Raw genomic sequence first — 26,662 nt, forward strand, 5'->3', positions numbered from 1 at the left:
GTGTTAACCAAACATATAAATCACAATCTGTAAAGTTAAACTAGATTATTAGTGGAGAAAACCAAATCCAGTGTTATTCTACATTTTTTACTCTACTAAAAAAATACATACAAAATATATAATTTTCAGCACTTATGATCTCAGAGGTAGATACATGTATTACTTTATGTCCCAGACAGCAAGCAGTTGCTGCTTATTAAGAATGTTACCCTTTTGTTGAGTTGGTGGTATAAACACTGTGGCTTGCAGGAATGTGCGAACCTGTGGAGGATGCTGCTTGGTCACCATTTCCAAGAACAATTCATAACATGCATTTTGGAAGTAAAAACCTAAAGTAGCAGTTTCATGAAAATCCTTGAAACAGATTCACAAGAGAGTACCAGAGCAACTTCCACCATGTTCCTGTCAACTTCAAAGAGAGGAAGTCACTCAAAAGAATCAAAGAGAGTTTGGATCTCGCCACCAAACTCAGGCAGACTTAACTGTCTCACAAGCTTGTTGCCTAATCTTTGCAAGTGAAACAAGATATTTAAGTTAATGAGTCTTTTTTTTTTTATTAACCTCACAAATAATTTTGTCTTTACTGTTGGGGGGAAAGTTTTTTTTTTCATTTTCTGCTTCCTTTGACCAAACAAAATGTGATTTTTGACATTTAAACAGAGTCCCAGTCAATGGACTGCAGTGTCCACATTCACATTACCTAGAGCAATGCTGTGGTTTCTGCAGTTTGGAAAAAAAGAGGAGGGATCAGGTGAGAAACACATGGCACAGCAAGGGAAAAACAGGCTCTCTGTGTTTCCTGCCTCTTCAGATAAAGTACAGTAACTGGCACTCTACCACTGTGAGGGCAGTGGCCTGGATAGCAGTGCATGAAAGGCAGCTTTCCATCCCATTTCATCTTACTGGTGAGTGCTGGGAGTCTTCATGGTGAGGCAACAGTGACACTTTTTACCTCTCCTGTTTATCTCATAAAGTGTTCGTTTCAAATGACCAGGAAATGGCATCAATCCTTTTCTTTTAAGATCTAAATTTACTTGATTTATAAATGTTTTTACGTGTTTTACTATCATTTCCTCTGTGTGTTGCAAAGTGGGCTCATTTGTGATGGTCACACATCACATGACGTTCTCAAAACAGGTGGGCGTGTGGTGGTGAAGTCAGCATAAATAGCTGCAAGTCATGGTGCATGGCACACATCCCTGGCACTGCTGTATTCTGAGTGGAGAGGTGAACTATTTCCTAGATGAAGAACTTCAGTTACATCACCATCTGAAACCTCCACTGCATATATATGTTTGTGGGCCTTGTCTGGAATGAAACAATGTACTGTACATGGTTCATTTGCTGTTTGATCACTTACAAGGTGAAAGAAAAATCAAAGAAATGCTGATTCAAGTTGCCAGTTTTCAAAAAATAAAATAAAGCTTAATGTTTCAGACACTTTTCATACACCCTCAAACCAGCAATCAAACCACATTTTACTGCATTTGTAAAATTTAAATGCCCTGAACACACACACGCAGATATTTTGAGTTATTTTAACTATTTCAACCTGTTCTGGGGGTAAAGTGGAGATTAGATTTAATGAGAGGTGTCAATAATTCATTTTCACACCAGACAATTTGACAGGCCAAAGATAATCAATTAAAAAAAAAATGTAAAGGGATTTTTTGGGACCATACCATTTTTTGTGTATACCATGATATACATATGACAGTCAAGTAAGTCAAATGGGAAACTCAATAAAATATATTGAGGTAGAATATGAAGTCAGGTGACAATGCCAAACCACTCCTGTCTTCCATGTAATGGCAGCTGTGGACATTAACCTTTTTGTTAAATGAAATATGCCAACATTTCAATTCTGGAGTTTTATTAAGGATATTACAAAACTTTATTTACTCTGTTGATTTTTCCCCACACAATTTATTGTTTATGTTGCAGATAAAGTTACCACATATCGTTCCTCACTCAATAAGTTTGTGACTGCATGTTGCAATATTATGCTGATTTATGTCCAGCAAATGCATCTGATCCCCTTTAATAATGTTCTTTAATAAGGAGCATTTCTTGTGTAAAGAAACAATTTCTTGCTTATGAAGGAGCATTATAGTAAGAAGAATTTTAGATTTACTATCTGTAATATTTTTCCAGTGTGACTGCATCTGCCTCTGTCACTCCAATCCTCTGCATGTTCTCCTTCACTACATCCATGAACTCCATCTCTGTGCTCTTTCTCTTTTCTTTTTTTTCTTCTGTTCAAGATCCTCTGTCCAGTGTATCTTCTATTCTTCTATCCTCTCAAACTTTGCCTTAAAAATGCAAAACATGAGCTGTTCCTGTTCTATACTCATTTCTAACTCTGTCCATCCTGGTCATTCCAAATGAAACTCTGCCACCTCCAGCTCGTCCTCCTGTCTATTGAACAGTGTCACTGTCTCTCAACCATAAATCGCACTGCAGCAGGTCTCACTACCTTCTTGTAAACATTTGCTTTCACTATTGCTGCTGTATGCTTCTGTCACAAATCACCCCAGCCACTGTGCCCTGAATGCACTTGCTTCTTCACCTCTCTTGTGCACTATCTGCTATTTGGATGTTTAAGTCCAGGTATTTAAACATGTCCATCTTCACTGCCTCTACTCCTCACATCTTTCCTGTTATACCCACCAACAGAACACGCTAACACTTACACAGTTTACATCTCCAACTGCGTAACTATTTTGCTTTGAATCCTTAGTAGAGGGTAGCTTCAGGTCTCTGAATAACATAATCTGGTTACAAAGTACACAATACATTATTAAAGTCTGACTGATTGCTAACATAACAGGGTGCTTTTGAGGCAAACAGACTTTCAAATTCTGAAGAGGATCAAGTGTGTGCATGTGTGTGTGCATGTGTGCGTGCATGTGTGTGTGTGCATGTGTGTGTGTGTGTGTGCGTGCATGCGTGTGTGTGTGTTTGTGTCTGTATGCATGTGTGTGTGTGTGTGTGTGTGTGTGTGTGTGTGTGTGTGTGTGTGTGAGCATACTTTGAATTTGATTAAACTCTATAAAATCTTTGAACCCAAATTAAATAATGTACTTTTTGTAAGGCTTAAATCTGAAATAATGAGCAGTGTTACATAACTTTGCTGGGTTAAAGAATTCCAGCGCTACTGACAGAGAACATTTATCTTTCTTTTTACTGGTGTACTTATTTTATATAATTGTCAGAGACCAAAACATAAAACAAAGGAGAGGTAAGAAACCCTTGACATGTGTGCTTTTTTTTTTTTTTTTTTTACCAGTTGTACTCGTGAACATTATATGACATGTTAAAAGATGTTAATGTCAAATGAAAGCAAAAGGAAGAAGTATGCATGCCCTAAAGACAGCAATGCATAAAACAAACTCTTCCACACACTCTTGGCAGATAATGGTAAATGGCCTGTATTTATATAGCGCTTTACTAGTCCCTAAGGACCCCAAAGCGCTTTACATATCCAGTCATCCACCCATTCACACACACACATTCACATTCACATTCACACACTGGTGATGGCAAGCTACATTGTAGCCACAGCCACCCTGGGGCGCACTGACAGAGGCGAGGCTGCCGGACACTGGCGCCACCGGGCCCTTTGACCATCACCAGTAGGCAACGGGTGAAGTGTCTTGCCCAAGGACACAACGACCAAGACTGTCCAAGCCGGGGCTCGAACCGGCAACCTTCCGATTACAAGGCGAACTCCCAACTCTTGAGGCACGATCGCCCCTAATAATAATAATTAGATAACTCAACTCACAACATTAAAAATTTGAACAAACAGTTTCTTTTATATGAAAAGAAAGTAAAGTAAATCTCTTTGTTAATGACAAAGGCTTGACTGTGAGTGGTACATAAAGTTCACAATCAATACACAGCTGCTAAATGTTAACCAGCAAGTCAAAGATTGTACAGATTTCTTGTGGCCGCCAGGGCGAAAAATCTATCGTATCAAGGAGAGCGCGGCGTGCTAATACGAGGTGTTTCATTGAACCCCCCCATTGTTCGCTTTGTAAAGAATTCTCTTTCTTTAGGTGATCTGTTCAAAGTGCTTTTATGCATTGCACCATAAACACAAGTCCTTCTGCAAGTACATCCTTATTGTGCGAGTGCATTCTTTTACACATTGAATTAAATGTCATTACTTTGAAACTTTACCAATAAAAATATAATATATGAGAGGTAAAAAACTTTTATAGCCAGAAAACATGAGACAAAAGTTTATCTTTAAGTCTTTGTGCAACTTTGCAGGGGGTTATAGCCTACACCAGGAAAGAGGTGGCATACACTGATCCATCACAGAGACAAAGACAATCATTCACACCTACACCCAAGGTCAACTCAGATTTAGCTCTTAACCCTTTCACACATGTGGACAGCTATTCAAAGGCTGTTTGCTTGTATTTGTCTCAGTGTTGATGGTATACTTGCACATAAACCACTACACTGGACACTGATGTGTCCCTCCATACCCTGCTACCCATTTAATGTTACTATAGATGCATGATGTGTTTCATTGAAATTATTGTTATTTAACCCTGTCACGCATGAATTATGACTACCTCAATCAGGATTTTTTAGTATTTTTAAAAAAGTATTTTATTTTATTCATCTTTTCATGCCTAAAGATGAATAAAATACTCAAGAAAAAAATCCTGATTGAGGTAGTCATAATGCATGAAAGTGTTAAGATAAAAGGCATGTCTTTGGTGTGTGTGGGAGGCAGCATTGTTACGGTTTTTTAAATTTGAGTTTATCGGTTTTATTTGAGTTCACTTAGTTTTCAAAGTGGACTTTCTGCTTTCAATGTAGTTTTTGTTATTATTATGAAATGTGTGGTATGGTAAGCCAAAATTTAATAAGATCAGAACAATTATTACAAAACAAAGACCTTAAATTATGTAGAAATCTCACTCTCAATAAAGAATCGTGGTAGCATAAGCCCTTCACAAGGTACTGCTGTCTAAACACAGATGAGAAAAAATCCCATCGACATAGATTTTACAAGTTGGGAGAGAGAAAGAGAGGAAAAAAATCAAATAGGCAGTGGAACTTTTCAAACATTTATATTTTAATCCTATCAGAATATTTTTTCTGTGTTAATTTTTAATTTTAGTTTAATTTGAGCTAACCTTGGTAGATCGAAATTGACATAGACACTAGCTAAACTGAGCAAGTGAAGGTTTAGGTGTTTAAATATCTACTGAAAAATGCTGAAAAACACTGACATACAGTACACTATGTAATAAAATTTTAGCTGATAGCATGCAGTTATCAATGAGTTGCCATTAAACAGTTTGGTTACTTTGCTTATAAGGTTGTTTTTGGTAAAATAAGCAACAAATCTTGTTTTACTCTTTTACTAACTGTCTTTTGTTGCGTAGTGATCTGGAACTCTTCCTAGGTGTCCAAACAATGACCCTTGGGTTTTCATTTCTCTTTGAAAAGGAGGGCAAAGCTTTTGATGTAGCTCTTGGAGCTGAATCTGGTAAGTGTGGTAGGTGTGTAGTTGTAATTATACTGCAGTTTAAAAATGTAACATTTTCAAATTATAGTAAGCAAGCAGAGTATTAAACCAACACCACAACATCCTTTGTGCTAAAAGTTCATAACAGAATAAGCTCATCTCTTGAAACTTACTTGACATGGTTTGTTTCTCCCAGAGGACAGTGAACTCTTTCAGAATGAAAACTGCTCATTCTGAACCTGTTAACAAAAATCCTTGCAAGCTTCAACATGGTGTTTTCTCTGCTCCATGAGCAAAAAAGGTCACAAAAAGGTCACTGCCGTTATCATCTGCATGTGCGTGACAGTGCAGTGCCATTGAAGTGGAACAGGATTAGTCTTGGAACTTTTTAACAGCAACATCCAGCAATTTGAAACACAGGAAAACTGGTGATTGGTCAAATATTCACTTTTTTCTTTTTAAACAAGGGAAATATCTGTCATGTTAGTTGCAAAACAAAAATCCAACTGATTCAAATCTAGTCTCCAACTGTTTGCTGCGGTTACTAGGCAGTGTTAACTTTTCTTCCCTTGCTTTTTTAAAGTAATAATTTCCTCTATGTAAATATACAGAGTTGTATTCATGTGTGTTATAAAGACACCAATTATAGCTGCTTTACATGTTACTGTGGAGGACAACAGTGGGAAATGTGGGCAAGCTGATGCCTTCTTGTGCATGTGAAAGAGATTAGAGCACAGATGAACAGCTGGTCATTGGACTTTGGTGAGATTTATTTCTGCTGCTCATGAAAAAAATGCCCACATGCCCTGGCTGTGCAATGCACACACTGTGCTTCATTTGTGTTGAGCTATATTGCTCTACATTTATGAGTATCTGAGAGCAAATGCATTTAAAAGCTGTATTTTAATGTTGTGAAAGTATTTTAAACAGACAACCTCTGAAAAAAAACTTGAAGTTTGAGCAAAGTCTTTGCTGAAAAGATGAAGTCTATGGTTATTTGAATTTCAAGGTTATATTTGAGGGGCATACTGTTTGTGAAGTGGGAGATCATGGGAAACAGACTCAGGTATACCTGCAAAAGATCAGAGGACCAGAGGGTTTGTTAAATAATGCAAATACCAATTGAATTCTCACATCACAGATGTCTCAGAGGAGACAAGGTTCAAGGTTCTTCCCTTTTAGAGAAGTTGGAGAAGTACATTCAATGTGTCACAGTTACATTTAAAACAAAAGTCTATATCTTATTTTAACATAGCAAAATTGCATGATCAGAACATAGAACACTGTTATTAAAATGCAATTTTCCTCGAGAAGTCTAAAATGGTTTTCATGTCCTGTCAGAACTCCTGCCTGTTTCACTCACTACAAGGTGGGTGTGGGGCCAGCGATGAAAGATGAAGAACTGAGGGCAGAACAACTTAGAATTTGTGATGAAAATGTTGACCTAACATTAAAAAGGTAGAGCATTACTAGGGTTGTACTATAGAAAGTGAGAGTAGGGCTGGAAAAAGACATGATGGCAAAGCGACATGAATTTTTATGCTGTGGATGTTGTACTTTGGCCATCCAACCCCCTCCCTTACATAAGATGCACGCTTGGCTGCGGGCGTAGAAAACAAGGCCTGTCCCCATGCATTGAGCCTTCCCCTTCACTGGCTCTTAACCATGCAGTACACAACAGCAGCAGACAGTGAGCAATATTGAATTATTCAGGCACAGAGAACATTGCAGCAGCGGAGGGAAGAAGCTCGTGTTGCCTTTAGTCTGGGAAACAGAGCAAAGAGATTTTAAAAAGACAAAGTTGGTTATTTATGCAAATTCTAATCTAGTGCACTGTTTGTTGTGAAATTGTTTATTCTGCACGTGTGGACACCTGTGACACAAGGTAAATGAATGTTGAATGTTAGAAAGCACTTAGGCATAGAAAAAAGCGCATGTATGAAAGTGTGTGTTTATTGGTGAATGAGTATAAAGCATTTTGAATCCTCAAGCAGAGTAGAAAACCTCTATGTAGGAATCAGTTCAGTCCTTTTGTCCTGTAGCAGGCTATGTCTTCAAGGGTCTTTCATGTCATGAAATACAGTATATACCAGTTTGACTGTAAGGATAAAATGTTAGCTTCCAGGCAAAACAAATGTTTAAATCTAATATTTCCCAATCTCTTCATCTTGTTCCCTAGAAAGTACGGTATGTGGAAAGTAAGTCCACTGTGGAGTGCAGCAGTCAGTGGAAATATTAGATTTAAACTGGAGTTTCTCTCAGCAAAACACGTTATCCTTGTAGGAAAAGAGCAGACATCTGTGTGATCACAGAAAATATCTTTAATTGTAGAATCTGCTGCAGGATAAAAGATTGAAAAGTGAACTTTCAAATGTTGAAAGAAAAACTGTCACGGTTTGCCAAGGCAGGCCGTGTGGATTAATAACGGACCCAAGATGCAGACTGCTTAAGTGGAGGGTGAGCTTTATTTACAACCGGAGAAGTACAACAAAAAGGGGTGGCGAGAAACAGAACGGTAAAAACTCTAAACTGGGAAAACTAAACTAAACACAAAACCAGAGCACGAACGAGGGTACCTTGCAGGGAGAATGACCAGGAAGCCAGAGGAATAAACACAGAATGGCGGAGGGGAAATAATGCAGACGAACCAGCAACTACTAAGACAGAAAACACAACTTAAATACACTCAGAGAACACAGGGAGATTACACACTGGTGGGAAACACAGCTAGGAGTGATTAACATGACGAGACTAGGGAGGCAAACTGAAACACTCACATAAGACGCAGACCTTCACAATAAAACAGGAACTTAACTTACACATGAAAGGACACAAACTAAGAAACGCGGACTAGATACAGGAACACACGGGCAGAACAGAGTAAACACTAACCAGAGGAAGAACAGAACCAAAATCACGAAGAGAAAACACAAAACGCTGGGTCAAAAGGACCCAGGATCATGACAAAAACAGAGAATGCAGAAGTCACAAAATATTATAGTAAACACTGAAACTGGACTGATGGATTGACAAAATTATATGAATATTTTGTATTGTTTCTGCCCATATTGGTCTGAAAAAGTATCTTTTAATAATGCAAATGTTAATGCATCAATTTTAATAATGACTTTTTTTTATGTGATTTTAACTGTAGTAACATGTCAAATGCAGGTGTTTTAGCTTGTTTATGCACATAAAACATGACTTCACAAAAATAGCAAATCCACATAAGACAGGCAATCATTTTATTGAATCTAATTCTAACAGTTTATAACAACGTCAGATACTGGATAAGTAAATATTGGATTTTTTTTGCTTGACCCACATACAGTTTTCATAGAGCTGTTAACTCTTTTTCCCCACTTTATTCCTTTTTCTATTCTTACCAGCCTCTAAATACTGTAGAGCCATGCTACGTCCATTTGCAGCTTCGGTGTCGTCGCTTATTTTTGTGATTTGCACTTCATGTCAAACAAACAAATGATGGATGCGTAACATGAAGGGGGATTTTTATGTGCACAGAAAGGTTAGATCCTGGTTTATTATTTATTTTATTTTTTCAAAACAACAGCTAAACATTTTACCTTTCTTGGAAAAGTTAATACATCTGAGTAATCATTAAAATATAGCTATTGGCAAAATCTGATGCAGGATAAAAAAAAAAATGTATTTTGCACATTACCATAAAAACTGTGTAAGGACCATCAGTGTGTATGTGAGCAAACCATGGAGCTACATACAGCCTGCAAAGGTTACTCAATACAACATGTCAAAGCTGAGCAAATTCAGTAAATAGTGACCCTATTGTAGAAATAATATTTGCTAATAAGGTTGTCATAAAAGAAAACATACAGTTTCTGCTGCAGTCAAAGGAAAAAAACAAACTCCACACTTTTTAAGATCTTTTAAGGCTGTTTATCTGCCAGTGCGTCATTGTGTAATGATAATCTACTTTTATTGTTAACTTCAGCAAGATTCTGAATACAGGCCATGAGGTTTCCAAAGATAAGTTAACTTACATCACTGGCATGCTCACAGACACATTTCCTGCCTCCAGACTAACACGTAACCACATATCCCAGTCTAATGCACTTTATTACCAACCACGAGATTCTCATCCCCCTCAGATCTCATGCTTGACTTAAAAATATTTCACCAAACAAGATAATATGACTTTCTTCCACCTCTACTCACAGATCAAAATAGGCAGCAGACAATCCGACTCAGCTGCTGGCACAGACCACAAATTATGATGTATTTTTCAAGAACAGTGAGCAGTTTAGACCTGATATTCTTTCATAGAAGAATTCCAGTGTTTCACTTTGTCGGCTATTTTTATGGTGGCTAAGCTAATCGGGTATTAACTTGAGGTTGTTCTCCTTTGAAAAGAAAAGCAAGCTCTGGAGTTCTGGAAGGAGGAAGTTAGTGAAGCTGTTTAGGCAAAATCAGATTTACTGTTTGATCAGCTGTGTGACTGCCTGTCTCAAAGGAGTGTGACACAATCTTTGAAAGAGAGGAGGCCATGTTCAGCTCATGGCATACAATGAAGAATCAGTTGGTATGGATGTGTCTTTTTTATGTTAAATAACATTAGCTGTCTAGCTTGCTCTGTTTATGATGCATCTGTTAATCCTCCAAAGAATTTAAGCATCAGCTTTGTTTTAGGTATCGTAATCAAAGTTATGATTAAACAACAGTTTGTCTGATTTAAATAATATGGTAAGCTTCAGAGAAACCATAACATTTCATACTATGTTTTAATTTCCTGTGATTAATTATGTTGTGTGAAATATAAGTTAACAGTATTTTTTACTTTTATGGCACTGATAATCTACGTAATGAGAACTGATAGCATTTTTTAAAGTAAAAGTCTTCCCAGGAGTTAACATCCAAGCAAATTCACTCCAAAGTCAGACTGTGCAGAGAAACTGCAAAAACTCAAGAGCAATAGACACCACAGGTGTTAGTTAGAGTGTTAAATTTAAAGGTTCACTGCAGTACAGTTAGAAAAAGACTGAACAAGCATGTCTTGTTTGGAAGAGGTGCCAGGAGAAAGCCTCTTCTCAATAAAAAGAACATGGCAGCACAGCTTGGATTTGCAAAGTTGCATCTGAATAAACTGCAAAACATCCGGAACAATGTCCCTGGGACAGACAGGACCAAAGTGGAGATATCTGGAAAAACCACACACTGTCATGATTTCTTCTCCCTTCTCCCTGCGTCTCTTTCTCTCTCACTCATTTTTTCTCCATAGCTTCTCTCTCTAGCCCCCTTTCTTTCGCTGCTTCTCTTTTTTTTTACACTGAGGTTGTGGGCTGGCTCTCCTCGATGGACAGCCTACAGGGAGAAGATCCTTTCTTCCTGGGCTCTCACCTTCACACCTGTTCTGTAGTCGTTCATCATGGTATTTAGGACCGGCTTATGCAGGTACTCCCCACCGGATCGTTAGCACCTTTGTGGATGGTAATTGTGTTTCACTGTGTCTTCATCTACAGTAGCCCTTGTGTTATGGACTTTTCAACCCTGTTTTCTTGTCTGTTCCATAGTAACCTGTCTGAAGTCCAAATTACTGCAGAGGTTCCATGAATTCCATGAAAACCCACTCATCAAAATAAAAACATAATAAATAATAAAATATAATACAATTGGAGCACCAGATAGAAATTTGAAAAAAAAGAAAAGAGAGAAAGTACAGAGATGAGCCACAATTTATGGACTGATTATATGAAAATTAATTTAAATCCACTCATCTGAACTTTCCAGTTTGCCTCCTTACCTGTAAGGAAAAATACTTACCTGTAACTCATCTGCATGCCTACCCTTGAATCCCTCTTCATCTTCATGGATTCCCGTCAGCCTGCCAGCTGCTCTTCTGAGTCACCTACTTTCCAACTTAGTCTTTATAGAACTGTAGTCTTTTAAGCCAATATATTCTATAAAATCATAAAAACCAAAAGTTGTTTCTGCATATAAAGAAATGTAATGTGAGCATTCTATAGTGAGTGTTGGTAGGCTGGGTTTATTACATTTGGGCAGAGCTAGGCCCTTGTCTTTGCTCCCAGTCTCTTTGCAAAGCTGAGCTGGCAGCTAGCTCCTAAGCCACCCCTCCCTTCTTTTTATTTTGCTCCCAAGAAGCCAGACTTTCTTCTAATACAATGAAGTGGCCTTGAGCAATAGTTCTCCTGTTTCTCCAGTTTTCTGAAGTTCTTTCAAAGTTTTTATTTGGATATTGGCTGCTTTTTCACTGATTTTCAGTCCAGTCTTTGTGTCTATAAAGTTTCATAAATGAGAGTAGCTACAATAATGGGTACAAAGCATTTGTTCCAACAAAGTGATTCCCTAATAGTTAATTAGCTTAGGTTAGCTTAACTTATATCATATATCAGGATGCCGTGCCTAACTTCCATGTATTTTACAGAAAAAGAGACGCTACTTTTATGTAGACTCGCTACTTACAATGTAATTGTTTCTTCTTTTCTCTAAAATATATTAACTTATGCAGTACTAAAAATTATTTACAGAATAAATTTACTTACAGTATAAGTATTTATTTGCTTCCTGTAAAAACCAATGTAATTATATTTAATTAAAGGGAATTATGCCCTCAGTCACGGGCTGTATTAAAGGGAGTTACCAAATAAACTCTTGAACATAGTTGAAGGCATGTCAAAATGAACATATTAGTTTAGCCCAACTGATTGTTAAAAATGGAGCAAAGACTTAAGGCAGTCTGAGAGTGCTTTACTCTGGTCTGATGTCACAGTTTTATCTATCCAGCACTGTGTTTCTGGATGAGTAATGACAGTCACAGTAGCAGCAGAGGAAAAAAACAAAAAACAGGCACACAAGACAGATAACAACAATCAGACTGATACAATAAGAGATTTCCATTGTTCTCCTTCAGAGATGAGTCAGCCCATTATTAACGCCACACAGAGGATGTTTGGTGAGTGCAAGGATATGTGTGCTTGTTGTCCAGGAAGTCACAAAGCTAAGCAATTAGAGGAGGATGTCTTTTTTAAATGAGGATATCCTGTACACACAATCCTGCTGTGATTGCAGTAACCACAACATCTTTCAGCTTGCTATTCTGTAAAAATGTAATGGATTTGACAGATACTGCATTTAATGCTTGTTATTATATTAAGAATTAAAAATGGCACTTATTTAAAAAGAGTGAAAGAGCATAAGAATTGGGGAACTTGTTAAACGTTTGTTTATGAGGTTTGTGCTCTGTCATTTACGATTTTGTTTTGAGTCTTTCAAGATTGTCTTTGTGTGGTCTGTATACTTTTACCTTTACATTTTTTGTATCCATGTTGCCATTTGTGAGTTTGTTTTCTACTTGATTACATGTTACTACTACTGATTGATGTAGAATGTAAGCCATACTATACAACCTATTAGTCAATCAGTGTATTTCCGGTGTGGTGGTTTAATAAAATGTGTTTATCTGTTATGCCTCTATTTTACATCAAGCATATGATGTCTAAATGAAAACCTTTTGTATGGTGTTGAATGAGGATTTATTTGTTGAACTAGTTTTAGCATCCAGGCCTGCAGAGGGCCCTAACAATACAAAATGTGACATCATAAAGCATCACCGTGTGAAATCACACGTAGAAGCCAGTGAATTAAACATGTTGGATGAGTAACTTCTCACTAGTAGTAAGAGTTTCATTAGGAGATGTATTAGCAGTAGCTGTAGTGGTAGGAGTAGAGTGGTAGCAGTGGTGAGGAAGTATCTATCTATGCACTCCACTACCACCAATTAACATACGTTGGAGTAATTCAGATGTACAGTTTGAGCCAAGCAAGTACCAACCAGAGCTGTTTAACTATAATTAAGGTACTGTGTGACTGCTGTTATTAAATATTCATTGATCCAGGTGGATGGGCACACTGTGTTGAGTCGCAAACGCTGAGCAGCAAAACAAGTGCAGTTGCCATGGTTTCTGGTGTGTTCTCCAGCTGTTTTATCCTAACAGTGCACCTGCTTCCTAATAGAGCTCTCTGGGAATTGCAGTTAATGTTGATAGAGCGCAAAACTTTTTTTTTTCCACAATATCTTTTCATATCTCGTCATCTAACTCCAGTGAGCTTGAAAATAACCTTTTTAGACAAGCCTTCTTTTAATTTATTTAAGTAGTTTTTGGGATTATTTTTCCCATTTACTGATGTACATTGTTAAGTTTGTTATGTTCTTCTCTTTGGGTTTCAGTTGTGATGATTTTCATTTCCTGCTTTACTTTGATAGTCATTTGTCTCTAGTCTCATGTTTAGTTTTGCTTCTTCCCTCCTGTCTTGATTGTCATCACCAGCTGTTTCCAGCTGTTTCCAGCTGTTTCCGCTTCCCTTGTTAGTGGGCACTGTCTTCCTGTGTATATATTGTCCTCTACTTCTCCCTTGTTGTGTTGTACTTTTCCTCTGTGTTTTCCCTGGGCTCCTTGTACTTTGGATGTTATACCTCAGTTTTGTTTTTGTTTTTGTCTTTTGGGTGTTTTGTTTCTTTGTTTGTTTGTTTGTTTGTTTTACTTTTCCAGACAAATAAATGTCTCACTTGTTGTTTTTTAACCTTGTTTTGCTGTATCTTGCATTCAAGTCCAAGCATTCTGCACTCCACATTTGTTTCTTGGGACAGGCTGCTAGTAATACTAGTTGTTTTTTTTCTAATAAGTCGTCTGTTAACACTGTGCATCCCTTGAGTTATACCATTCTATGCTTAAATTATAAATGTATTATAAATATTTTAGAATGGAAAAGCTTGAATATAAAGAACAGGGATTTTCAGACATCATGTCAATTCTTTTGGAGGTAGCTTGTCCCAGTGCAGCTTAAAGATGAGTCTGGACAGTCTTTATCTTGAAGTGTAAGGATGAAGACACACGTGCATATCCTACAAACAGTCTCACGGAGATTAATAAGTAATGTTTTTCTTCTGAGTTGCATGTGATCAAAGAACAGGAAGAACTCCTGAGAGTTGTCCTAGTGGATTTTTCAGTCAATTGCTGCCCTCTGCTGGTCGGAAATCAAGCAGCAAAAAGGTCTAAAAAAAAAAAACCCTGCTCCTTAGTGAAAATTCAAGCACCAATTCAGGACGATAACTCCAACTATCAATATATAAAATAAAAACAAAATGTGTAAGATCAAATGTAATCATACAACCAAGCTTTTGAGGATGGCTATCAATCTGTTGTACATAAAACATGATTTTACTGCCACCTTTGATCTCAATTTCGACACTTTTTACCTCCTGATGTGAAGACTGCCCCACATATTTTCATACATATTGTCTCCAGATGGAATCACAGACTCATCATTCCTAATTTGAAGTTCATGGATTTCAAATGATGAAAACATAACTGGGTATAAAATCTGTGAAACCAAATTGTTGTTCGCTGCTCTTTTGTAGCTAATTATATGAACTAACTAATTAGAAAAAGTGACATGTCGCATTTATATGCATGCCAGATGGGCAGAATGTTGCATTTTTGTGGCTTTGGCAGTCAGGCTTATTTGTTTGAGTGATAACTTCCTTGAGTCTCGTTTCCTGCTAACAACCACTGCTCTGCTTCTTATCATTCTTATTATGAGAGATAACACAGTCCCTACGCAACCCTGCTATAGCTTCTCGCACGAATTCTGCCTCTGATATACATCTGTCAGCAGGAACACATTTGAGGTTTGCTCAGTTGCACCTTTTTCAACAGCTTTTATTATACGGTTCTGAGTAGTTCTGCATGACCAAAGTCTAAATTTTGGCTTGAAGTGAAGGCCTACAAGGAAATATTAATGACATACAAAAAACAAATATAAAACTGATATAAATTGTTATGTAGGAGATAATCTTACATTTCCCATGTGCACCAGTGGAGTAGCCTAAGTGAAGAGGTGGGAGGCCATGCAGCAGTGACGCATGGGTCTCCCTAGGCAGTGTGGGAAAGAAACTTATGGGTATCCATTTAACCTAGCAGGTCAAGAGTCAGGTGTCTGTGAGATAGCCAAAGTGCACTATCAAAACCTGCTTGTAAGGCCTAATGGTATTAAAGAATAAACAGGCATGGGCCTCCTAAGTAATATGTGTCTTAAAAATGTAAAAACTGATGGTAATACTTGTCCATATCCTCCTCTTTATTCATTTTTATTTTTTTAAAACAAGCCTCTGGTAAAACTGGTAAATGGATAATAGTTTGGTAATACTTTCACCACAGCAGCTCTATTAGACAATAATAATGTGTTTATGGCTTTTTGTGCCAAGAAGCCAAAAAAATCAATCATTAAAGCTTTGAACCTGCAATAACTTATTTTATTGGCCACTTGAAACAGTTGTAAACACAACAAGATGCATATAAGCCTGACACACTCCCCTTTCTCTTGCTTCTATTTGCTCTGATTTTGATCTCTATAGCAGCTGAATGCTGCTTTGTGTGGAATTGCTGGTGTCTAAATGTATCTGCATTTGCAGTAAGAGTGAACCAAAGCAGTAATGCTCGGCCGGATGTATAAACGATGGGCTTAAACTCCCCATAAAGCCCCGTAAAGCTGAGGAGAGCTGCAGATTCAGCTGAAAAGTCTTTTTATGTTTTTATTATTGTAAATCATCCCTTTGTCACTTGTCATCACTATGAAAAGAAGCATTTATTTAGAAAGTATGCTGGTAATAGTGGCGGTAGAATCTTCCAGTGTTTATTAAGCAAACATAGTGCAATATAACTCTGCTGTAAATCATCTCTGCCTCTATAATCTGTATGAAAACATGGCATCATTCCCTGGAAGATCTGTCAACAGGGAGTATCTCAGCTGCTGACCTCTGGCCTCTGTTACGGTTGTCTGAGCTTGCGCCAGACATGGACCTCCACATATCTCCTGGCTTGACTTGGTGGTCAGCACAGTACCAACTCACCACACAGCTGTGACAGGCAAGATACCATGGGAATCCTCCCTGTGGTAAAACCCAGTAAACACTTGTGGAGCAGGGAAATTATTTTACTGCTATTGGTAAATAATCATCATCATTACCATTGCATTAATAATATAATCTGCAGCATTGATATTGTATTCAGAGGTTTAAACAGTGTGTGTGTCTTTCAGAAAGACTAACTGACTGTTTCACATAGAAGAAATTCAAAGGTGTGTTAAATGCAGACAAGCATCTTGTTTCTTTTATCATTATTCTTATCATTGTTTTTGTTATTTTCAAGAACAAAACCCCATCTAATGTTGACACAGCTGGCTTCCCAAAGGGTCATTCATCACTTGCCAGAAAATTAATATTAATATTATTTAATATTATTTTTTTAGCATTTGCCTTTATTAGATAGTGAGAGAGGAAGACATGCAGCAAAAAGCCACGGGTCAGACTCGAACCCAGGCCACTACTTTTGGGCCACGTGGCATATCAGTACCTGCTCACTCACTGAGTTACACAGGTGCTCAATTTCTCAATTTTGTCTTGACTGTCATGTGTTTTGACAAAAACATCACCTATGACCTATGTAAATGGTTGGTTCAATAAATGTGAACATTTTTCAAAAATGCACTTCTTTAATCCAAAGCGAAAGGGAACCATTTGTAGGTGTTTATGAGGGTTATTACGGATTAGATTTTCTGGTCTGGCCTGCTTCAGATCACACTGGGCCGGCTACCCATGATCAAAAACTAATTTTACACCCCTGATCTAATTAAATGAAATCATCAGCAGGTTAGAGAAATAATGTAAAAGTGCACAGCGAGATCTGGATTTAACGTGACTTTAGTAAACAAGCTAATCTGTCCTGACAACTCAAAGCATCATTTGGTTGCTTCGAATTTTCTCACAGCCCTTCACACAGGGTCTCCAGGTTACCTACGTCACTAATATGCAGACCTCTTCACCCCTGCTTTCTGTCATCAGTGTTTCTTAAGGGGTCAGAGTTCACATCTTTCACTGGGACCTGTTTATCACAGAAGAGGTTGTGTGATCAAGGCAGAGGGGTAGAGTGCAAGGTGGGGGGAGGGAAGAAGGACTTGTTTTCCAGTGGTCACCTCCAGGAAAGCTCCCAACCAGAGCCAGGCCCATGGGTGAGAGCACTTAAAAGAGGGCATGGTATAAAAAGAGTTGAGGTGCACGACATCGGAGAGAGCGAGAGAGAAGAAGAGCCAGGAAAACCAACTTTTATATACAGAACCGACATCAGTGAAGTCCGAGAAGTCGCCATGGCACTACTGATGAATCAGTGGATATATTTGGTTGCTCTATCACTGACAGTGACCACGAGCCATGCTTTGAGAAGGTAAAAAAAAAAAAAGAATCATTTACATGCCTACCTGATTTGCTTAAAGGATCTAACTCGCTGGATTTCTGCACCAGCATTATAGATAACATTCTGGAGAAACGTAATGACAGTAAACCATAAATTATATAAGGACATGAAAACAAATGTGTTTTATTGATTCATTACAAAAGCTAATGATTTCAGCATTTGGGTTCACATGTGTTTTTGTTCATCTGATTGGCTGGGTGCTGAGAGCATACTGAGATTATCCCCAGACATATGTAATAGATACATAGCACAGAAAATAAACTCCATGTACCTCTTTAACATGACCTTAGCTATCGAGTTTGCTCTTTGCATTCATTCAGAATGTTTCCTCTTTCCTGCTCTGGTTCCAGAATTGCCCTGAAAAAGATGCCATCTATCAGAGAGACTCTGCAGGAGCTGGGAGTTTCTGTAGAGCAGGTGATGACTGAGCTGGCCCAGAAGAGCATAGCTGACACCAACAACGGAACTGTTCCCACGCCGCTAACCAACTATTTGGATGTGAGAAACCTTAATGTGATCCATTGATTAGAGCTACAGATGATACATGTGATAGAAAATGTAGCACTGAAACCACCTGCGTTTTCTATTTCAGTTCTGAAGATAGATACAGACTTTAACCTCTATGATTAAAGGTTTCATCTCTGCTCTTGGATGAGCATTGAGATGTCTTCACGACAACAGCAGATGAACTTGCTTTTGAATTAGCCTCTTGAAATATTCTCTTTTTATGAGTCAGACTTTCCACGTTTCTCTGTCATTGGCCTTAAAAGTGACATTTAACATGTGGGAAAACCTTTGAAAAACTATTCTTTTTTTTCTTTTTTTTTTCTTTTTTTTTGTTTTGTTTTTTTGGGGGGTTTTGTGGTTTTTTTTGCTTTTTTAAAAATTATAAAACACTGGAATGAAAAACTATTCAAACAACAATGACGTGGGACATTTTTCCACTTCCAATAGACGCAGTACTTTGGAGAAATCAGTATTGGCTCTCCGGCCCAGATGTTCAATGTGGTGTTTGACACAGGCTCAGCCAACCTGTGGGTGCCTTCGCAAAGCTGCTCACCGTTCTCCACTGCCTGTTGTAAGTGTACATATTCAAACATTTTTTTCTGAACTTAGTGAACTTAATGAACTGACAATATGCCAACATTAGTTTATGCTCACTGGCCAAAAAAAAAAAAAAAAAATAGATGCAATATTTTAGGGAACATTGTTCATTAAAACTTCCCAGGTAAACATTCGCTGTTGGACTTAAATGCTTAAATACTTTCAGTTACTCACAACAGGTATGATGCTTCCAAATCCCGGACTTACATTGAGAATGGAACAGGATTTTCCATCCAGTATGCCTCTGGAAATGTCAGGGGATTCCTGAGCGAGGATGTGGTTGTGGTGAGTTTCAAGTCTGAAACCTACAAATTAAATGGGTTTTGTTTCTTTTTTAAACTTCCTCTTGCACACTACACTTTAAACTTTTGATTAGCAGTGTTTTATTGCTGCAGGTTGGTGGCATCCCAGTAGTGCAAGTGTTTGCTGAAGCCACGGCTCTGTCTGCCATGCCCTTCATCTTTGCCAAGTTTGATGGAGTGCTGGGGATGGGATACCCCAACGCGGCCATTGATGGCATAACCCCAGTGTTCGATCATATCATGTCTCAACACGTCCTCAAAGAAGAAGTTTTCTCCATCTACTACAGCAGGTGGGTATAAGTAAATCAACTGAACTGACATTTTATATGAAAGGCTTTTGCACGAGGAAAAAATAATAATGACAATAATTTAGATGCTGAAGAAAATGTATCAAGCTGTCAATGATATTTATGCTGCAGTGAAAAAATGAACTTGCTGCCAAGTGTTGAATTGATCAATCAGAGAGAAAAACACTATAACTATAAATAATGTCTCGTCAGGACATCTGTTAGATTTTAGGATCACGTTTTTTCAATTTCTGCTTGTTGAGCTGAAAAAGTTAGAATTAGAAGAAAAACCCAAACTTGAAGAAGATCATACGAAATGGATTTGGATCTGTGTGAGACACATAAAAAAATTTATGTGTATTTTCTCATAGTTCTTTGTCATTTATTATACTTGGTTATATCCAGAATAAACCAGCTGAAAAAATATTATGATGTTTTCTTTTACTGTGGGAAGCGCCATACGAAAGAATCAATTTAAGCTAAAAGAACGTCCCATATGAAATGAAATAGTGAAAATATATAATAAATGTTTTGTGTTTTATATGTGTTGGATGTCTCATGAAACATGCATCAACCCATGTTTTACTCATGAAATTTGCCTCTTGCATTTTTATGTAAGATTTAAGAAGTAGGTATAACTCAAATAAACATATTAAAAATTGAGGTGCCTTCATGATTAAGTTGTAAACGATCTTTATTTACTGTCAGAGGGAATGGGATTTTTTGTTATTATTTACAGAAGTTTGCAAAAATCTTGAGCCACTCCTCATCACTCTACATTTTGCCAGGAAAGTGGTAAATATTTGCAGCGTTTGATTGTAATGTAAGACATGTGAAAACCAGTGAGTTTGAAAGTTAATACTGGTATCACCTGTCTTCGTTAAAACAGCCTAAACTCTCTTAGGCAGGATTTTTCTAAGTAGTCTTCAGAAATAGTTCTTCCGGCTTCTTGAAGGATATTTAACGCTCTTTGTAATGGGGCATGGCCTGTGATGCTGTGCAGGTGAGTTCATCTCACCTGCACGGCATCTACAATCACGCCTCGCCGGCATAAAAAGCGGTGCTTGTTGTTGGTAGTTATTGTTGTTATGTACATGTGGCTGGCAGCTGGGAAGCTGCAGCCAGGAAGTGTTAGAACAGCAACCGTGTAATAAGTAATAAAGTAAAGTATGCTGAGAAGCATGGAAATGTCATCAGGTCTGCTGTGGTTTGTTACACTCTTCTTTGGATGTTGGCTACCTTGGCTCCATTTTTGGTCAAAATGTGATTTTTCTGCAATAGCAGTGTGCTTGGGATCAGTGTGATGCTGAAAAATAAAGCCATTGCTAATTAATTTCCAGATGTTAGTGCAGCATACCTCAGTCTTTTCTCTGTGTTCCCCTTCTTGACAGCTGTGCAATGACACCATTTCTGATGAGGTTTCCGGGAACGTTAGATGGATCAGATGAAGGTTCAGATCCATCTGTCAGATCCTGTGACAGGTCCTTGGTGTATTTTTTCTTAACGACATGACTTTCAGATCCTGCTTATCTGCTATAGATGTTTTCTTCTTTATGCTTGTTTTTGTTTATGGTTTTGTTTTGTTTTTTAGGTGTGACACTTTTTCTTCTGTCCTCTACTTGTTCAGTTTTCTCACATTTTTTATGGACACACAACACAATACGCTGAGATATTCCAAGTTTTTGGCTACTAGCTCTTTGAGAATCACCTTGTTGCTGAAAAAAAAAAATACTACTTTATGCCTGTCAGACCATTCTGTCTCTGAAATTTTTCACAGATAATGAAATGGGAACAAACTGTGCTTTTGCAAGACGCTTAATAACACGCCCAAAGCTTTGATTGTGATTTGGGTGTGTTCTTTGTTCTGAGTTGTCGGTTATGTGTGTTCATCCCTTGAGTTAGATGCCATTTGTGTGCTTGAATGATTTATAGGTCAGTGTTAAATGGCTTAAAAAACAAACAAATAAAAAAGCAACACAAAAAAACATTCACCTGGACTGAAGCACTGGACTGAAAGTGAGTGAGAAAGAAGCACATGTCCAAAGAAAATTTTTGAAAGCTCTTCAGAAATCCTGGAACAATATTGCTCAATACCAATTTCAAAAGCTACAAGAAAGTCTGACTCCTTGGAAACAAAATATAAAGAAATGTGGGGTGGCTCAAGTCTTTTGCACAGTACTGTATTTTTAATATGTGATATAGCTCAGCAACCTGTGTGAACCAGCAAAATTACAATTTCTACTGTCAAAGAGAAAATGCACAACTTTAAGGGTATTTTGTTTATCATTTTCAGGGACCCAAAACGCTCCCCAGGCGGAGAGCTTGTCCTCGGTGGAACAGATCCAAATTACTACACTGGAAGTTTTAATTATATTAACACCAGACAGACAGGCAAATGGGAACTTACCATGAAAGGGTATGATCTTTATTTGCTATCATGTAATGTGTTTTCATGAGTACAAAGGTGCAGCCATTCAGAAAGTACATGTGTTTTCATTTCTACCTCCTCTTTCATTCTTTTAGTGTTTCTGTGGGGAGGGAGATGATGTTTTGCACAGAGGGCTGCACAGCTGTGATCGACACGGGCTCCTCCTACATCACAGGCCCGGCCTCCTCTGTGTCCGTGCTGATGAAAACCATCGGAGCACAGCTGGATGAAAGTGGCGTAAGCTTTTACACACGCAACACAGTTTCCCACAAAAAAGCATGTTTGCAGAAATTCATGAGTTGTCACCAATTATTACTCTGTTGTTCGCCAGTACAAAGTCAACTGTGATACTGTGAAGACGCTACCCAGTGTCACGTTCCTCCTCGGTGGCCAGGAATACTCGCTCACACAGGAGGATTATATATTATGGGTGAGAGTGTTGATGGATGCTGAACTGTATTAACATAGGCATGCATTGTTCAAACGTAAATCAGTTCATTTACCCAAGTACTACAGCCAAGTACAATGTTGTGGTACTTGCACTTTAGTGACGTATTTCTATTTTTTTAAATAAATTTTTGCAGCACTACGTGTATTTTAATTCTGCTGTTGTGAATTGTAATATTAGGCTTATAAAATATGAAAATTAAGGACCACAACAGTAATCCCTTTATGCAGATAATACTTTTGAGTACAATTTTAATAGTAGACATTTACTTCTAGCACTTTGTTTGGTGTGTTATTGTGTTATAATACATCTGTTCTTTGTGGCTCCAGCAATCACAGATCGAAGGGGAAGTCTGCACCGTTACCTTCAGGGGCTTGGATGTGCCGCCTCCTACAGGTCCCATATGGATTTTGGGAGCCAACTTCATTGCACGCTACTACACAGAGTTTGATCGCCGCAATAATCGGATAGGGTTTGCCACAGCAGTCTGACAGGAATTTAAATATTCACCACATTCTTCTGTTTTCTTGTTGTTTTCGTTGCTGTCTCCCGATGTTTTTAATTTTAGTCCGGGTCTTCCCTTGCTTGTTTTTTACGTGAACACATGACCTGAATAAGTCGTATTAAAGAAATTGTAAGGAATGTCATCCTCACATTTCTTGCATGCATGCATGCATTTCTATTCTATATTTGGGAATCAGTTGCACTAAACCCCTTCTGAAATGCATTCACCAACAAATACAATGTTTCTTTCTGTGTGACTTGCTTCTTGTATTTGTCATACAGCCACAACCAAATTATATATATATTGTTCTGACGAAATAATAAAATTGAAGTTTCAACTTGAGTCTAAATTTGCTGCATTTTTTCCTTCTAGGTCTGGCTAATGCATTATATGACCATGTGGAAGTCAAGGCTGAACTTGGAAACAGATTGCTGTAGCAGATTTAATCAACCACACCGCATTCTTCACAGAAATATTTGTCATTGTCGCTTAATAATATAAGGATGCCTATTTTTAGGTGACTATTAGGTATACAATTAAATGTCAGCCATAGAGTATGCGCTAGAAAGTGTAATGTGAAACCTTGCTCTGTTTCATTCCAGTTATGTCGGCAAAGTGGGACTTTCATTTACGCAACTAAAAGTTACAATAGGAGTGAAACCCGGCTGGCGTCATGTCAGTTAGTTTTCAAACTCAAATCATGCTTTTTCAAGTTTTTCAGCAGTGTACGATCCCTGTCTTTGGGAGTTGCCTTTTTCTGCAGCAAAACAAGTTACTCTGCTTCAGCTGTTTTTACCAGAGTAAATCTCATTTATAAAACGCTCTGAATGACAAAACCTTTGGAGAAAAAAACAAAACAAAATGCCGACCTTTAAGGTCGTTCAACGAGTGAATAAAAAAGGAAGGCATTTCTGCTTGCTTAGCAGACAGAGGACACGCAGATTAAAAAAAAAACATAGATAACAATCTAAAAATGTAGATTTGTCATGTTCTCGGGTCAGATCTTTTTGTTCCACTTTCTCTGAACTGGTTAAGGAAGTCCTCTCATACTACAGCAGAGCGACAGTGGAGTTGTCATGCTTCCTCGCCCCTCACATCCATGAATTGTCTGCTTTGGATTTTATCTATTGATAGAGTGCAGAGAGGCGAGGGTTGATACTGGCACTCGATCAAGAGTCAAAAAACTGCAAAAATGTATCTTTTAGTGTGAGTCAACAACTATCTGAGCTGCAAACCTACTTAAACAACCAATGTTTTGTAAGATGCAATCTATGTTAATCCTACCAAATATTTTTCTAACCGTAAACTGTATAAAACTAAAAACTTAAAATTAACATGCAGGCAGCAATGTTGCTCAAAGAGATCCCATGCTATGGCCATTTACTGTTACGCAATGTTTTTTTGAACTTTCAAAATGAAGACAGGTCTTTGGTATTAGTAACATTAATAGTTTTGTCTAATGTGATACAATAAACATTTGAAAAACAGTTTATCACAAATTAAAATGTACACATTAAACTAAAAGACAGTAGTTTATACATCTGTACTTTTAAGCTAATTCAAGCTCTTTTAAGACACATTTTCTTTCAAGAACTAACCAAGTCTCCCTCGCACGACTTTTAAAGCACATTAGTTGGGACATTAGTATTTAGTGCCATCTTATTATCTGCAGAAAAGCAAAACCATGAAATGTTAGACTCCGGTGGTTATGTGCAGAATTTGTAACCAACAGAGCTGGGATAGCTGCTTCCCTTCATCTAATTGTGTACAATTAACCAATAAGCATTTTCAAAAGGTCAGAGATTCCTGTTATAGCTTAAATTAAGTGATGGGTGATTACCCTTACACACTGGAATTTGTTTAAGACATCATCTTTTCCTTTCAGCAGTGGGAGTTTGTGTTCCAAAAGGGAATATCAGTTCAAAGTGAGCCTTTTAAATTTAAGAAATGTCTGCAGCTGGTGCAGTAATTATTGATGTAATTTTAGAATTGACAATAACCCAACCCACCCTTGAAGTTTCATCCTGGTGTGCATTTAAGAAAAGGAAAAAAATTAAATAAATTACATATGGTATAACCTTCGTAATTCTACTGTTGTATTTTTTCATGCAGGATCCTCCATATTTTATATTTACCATACACCAAACAACTCTCATAAAAAAAAACCTATTGATGTTGACAATATGGATAGTGTTGTGCAATGTCTTGCTCCTTCCCAGCTAATGAAATGTTATTGCTGACCAGACCTGCCCTTTTCAGCCTCCTCCCTAGCAGAATGCAGCCACACTGGAAAAAAAAAGATGCTTCTCACGAGCTGGGCAAAGAGGTTAGACGCTATGGCCAAGCTCCCCAGATCTGAGCTACTGCTATGTGCACCAGAACAAGCCAGATGCACTAAGCTCATATCTGCAAGCATCTGCTACCACCTCCCAGTATCTGGACACTACTACCCACAGGACAACACTATAGAGAACCAGCGTCCACGTTCCAACAGGTGAGACTTCCCTTAAGTCTTGGTTTTAGCATTGTGGGTAATCAGTGTTTGGTGTTTACATGGTTAGTCCCAGTTTGCTTAGCAACAAAAGTTTCCCGGTGCTGCAAAAAGCAATGTACCCTTTAACACAAAGTGATTCAAGATAAGCACAAGAGGAAAGTCACTAAAATAGATTAAATAGAATTTTATGAAAATAAATTAACAAAAACATTTGGTGGGTGGAAGAGTGGAAGAGGGAGGCCAAGTGAACATATGGTACAGCTTTTATAGGCTGGAAAGGAGTTCAATCTCTGACATCCGCCCACCACTACAACAAATCAAAAAGTTGTTTCTTCATTACAACTCAAAAAACACACTGCCTGCAGTTGGAAAACAAACCACAGTCTGTTTTGCCAAAATTCCAGCAACCAAAACAAACTGGAGTTAATACATGAGCACTAAACTGAAATAACATACCCAAAGGTTTCTCTAAAACAAGCCTCACTAGCCAACCAAAAAGAAAACCAATGGAAAATCTTGCATAAAAATCTAAACCATGGGACTAACTGAAGTTCTTGAGACCCATTTTTGGTCAGAACTACAGGCCAACCAAAAACTGGCAACCTTCTGGAAATGCTCTCTAGACAGTAGGGTTGCCAGAAAAAGAAAAGATACTCATACAGACCATCAGATTAGACACTCATTTGCAACAGTATCAATACCAGTTGTGCTGTGTTCACCTCCTTTGGTTGAAAATCAAATTATTTTGAAATGTTTTTAGTGGTCTTTAATGGTCTTAAAACTGATGATGATTTACGTCATAAATAATGACACACTGCTATTTCATGTATAAACTGCCTTTATACTTTAAAAGTATCATTACTGGTATAAGCAGTTTGCAGTTTGTAGCATTGCACAGCTCTACTTCACACAGTACTACTTCAGATAGGCAAGTGCAAAGCCCCTCCCCCCACTAGCAGCCAAACACAGGAACAGTAGTGCAACAACACTAGCCAAGAATCTTAAAGAACCCCTGGGTTTTATGAAGAATTTCAAGAGGCCAATAAGGCTTCTTTTTCAACATTGAGCATTAAGCATTTATCATAAACATTAACCTGGCCAGTGCACATTAAAAATAGCCGTTAAACTCTTAGCAATTACCTTATGGCAGTTTTGGCCACATTAGCTGTCTGTTAAGATATCATAAACAAAGCAGCTAGATAACAATAATAAAACTGTAGGAGCTATTAATTTAACAGGATAACATAATTATTTATGTCTAAAAAAATTTTATTAAGCACCAGCATTATGGACAAGTC

At 37.8% G+C, this 26,662-nt stretch overlaps 1 protein-coding gene across 1 annotated transcript; it reads left to right on the plus strand.

Moving 5' to 3' along the window:
* The first annotated feature begins 17,476 nt into the window (after positions 1-17,476).
* On the plus strand, positions 17,477-23,200 carry ren (renin). The gene is made up of 9 exons (XM_080898225.1): positions 17,477-17,766; positions 18,147-18,294; positions 18,751-18,874; positions 19,067-19,185; positions 19,296-19,492; positions 21,783-21,905; positions 22,013-22,154; positions 22,249-22,347; positions 22,695-23,200. The coding sequence occupies exons 1-9, from the start codon at positions 17,690-17,692 to the stop codon at positions 22,854-22,856; spliced, it is 1,191 nt and encodes a 396-aa protein (XP_080754351.1). The 5' UTR covers positions 17,477-17,689; the 3' UTR covers positions 22,857-23,200.
* Positions 23,201-26,662: the final 3,462 nt, after the last annotated feature.

This window comes from Rhamphochromis sp. 'chilingali', assembly GCF_963969265.1.
Source record: "Rhamphochromis sp. 'chilingali' genome assembly, chromosome: 12".
In the NCBI taxonomy this organism is placed as follows: Eukaryota; Metazoa; Chordata; class Actinopteri; order Cichliformes; family Cichlidae; genus Rhamphochromis; species Rhamphochromis sp. 'chilingali'.

Coding starts and splice junctions, on each gene's coding strand:
- ren (XM_080898225.1), top strand. CDS start 17,690: ATGGCACTACTGATGAATCAGTGGATATATTTGGTTGCTCTATCACTG. Junction 19,186..19,295: donor TGAGCGAGGATGTGGTTGTG/GTGAGTTTCAAG, acceptor TTATTGCTGCAG/GTTGGTGGCATCCCAGTAGT. Junction 22,155..22,248: donor CACAGCTGGATGAAAGTGGC/GTAAGCTTTTAC, acceptor GTTGTTCGCCAG/TACAAAGTCAACTGTGATAC.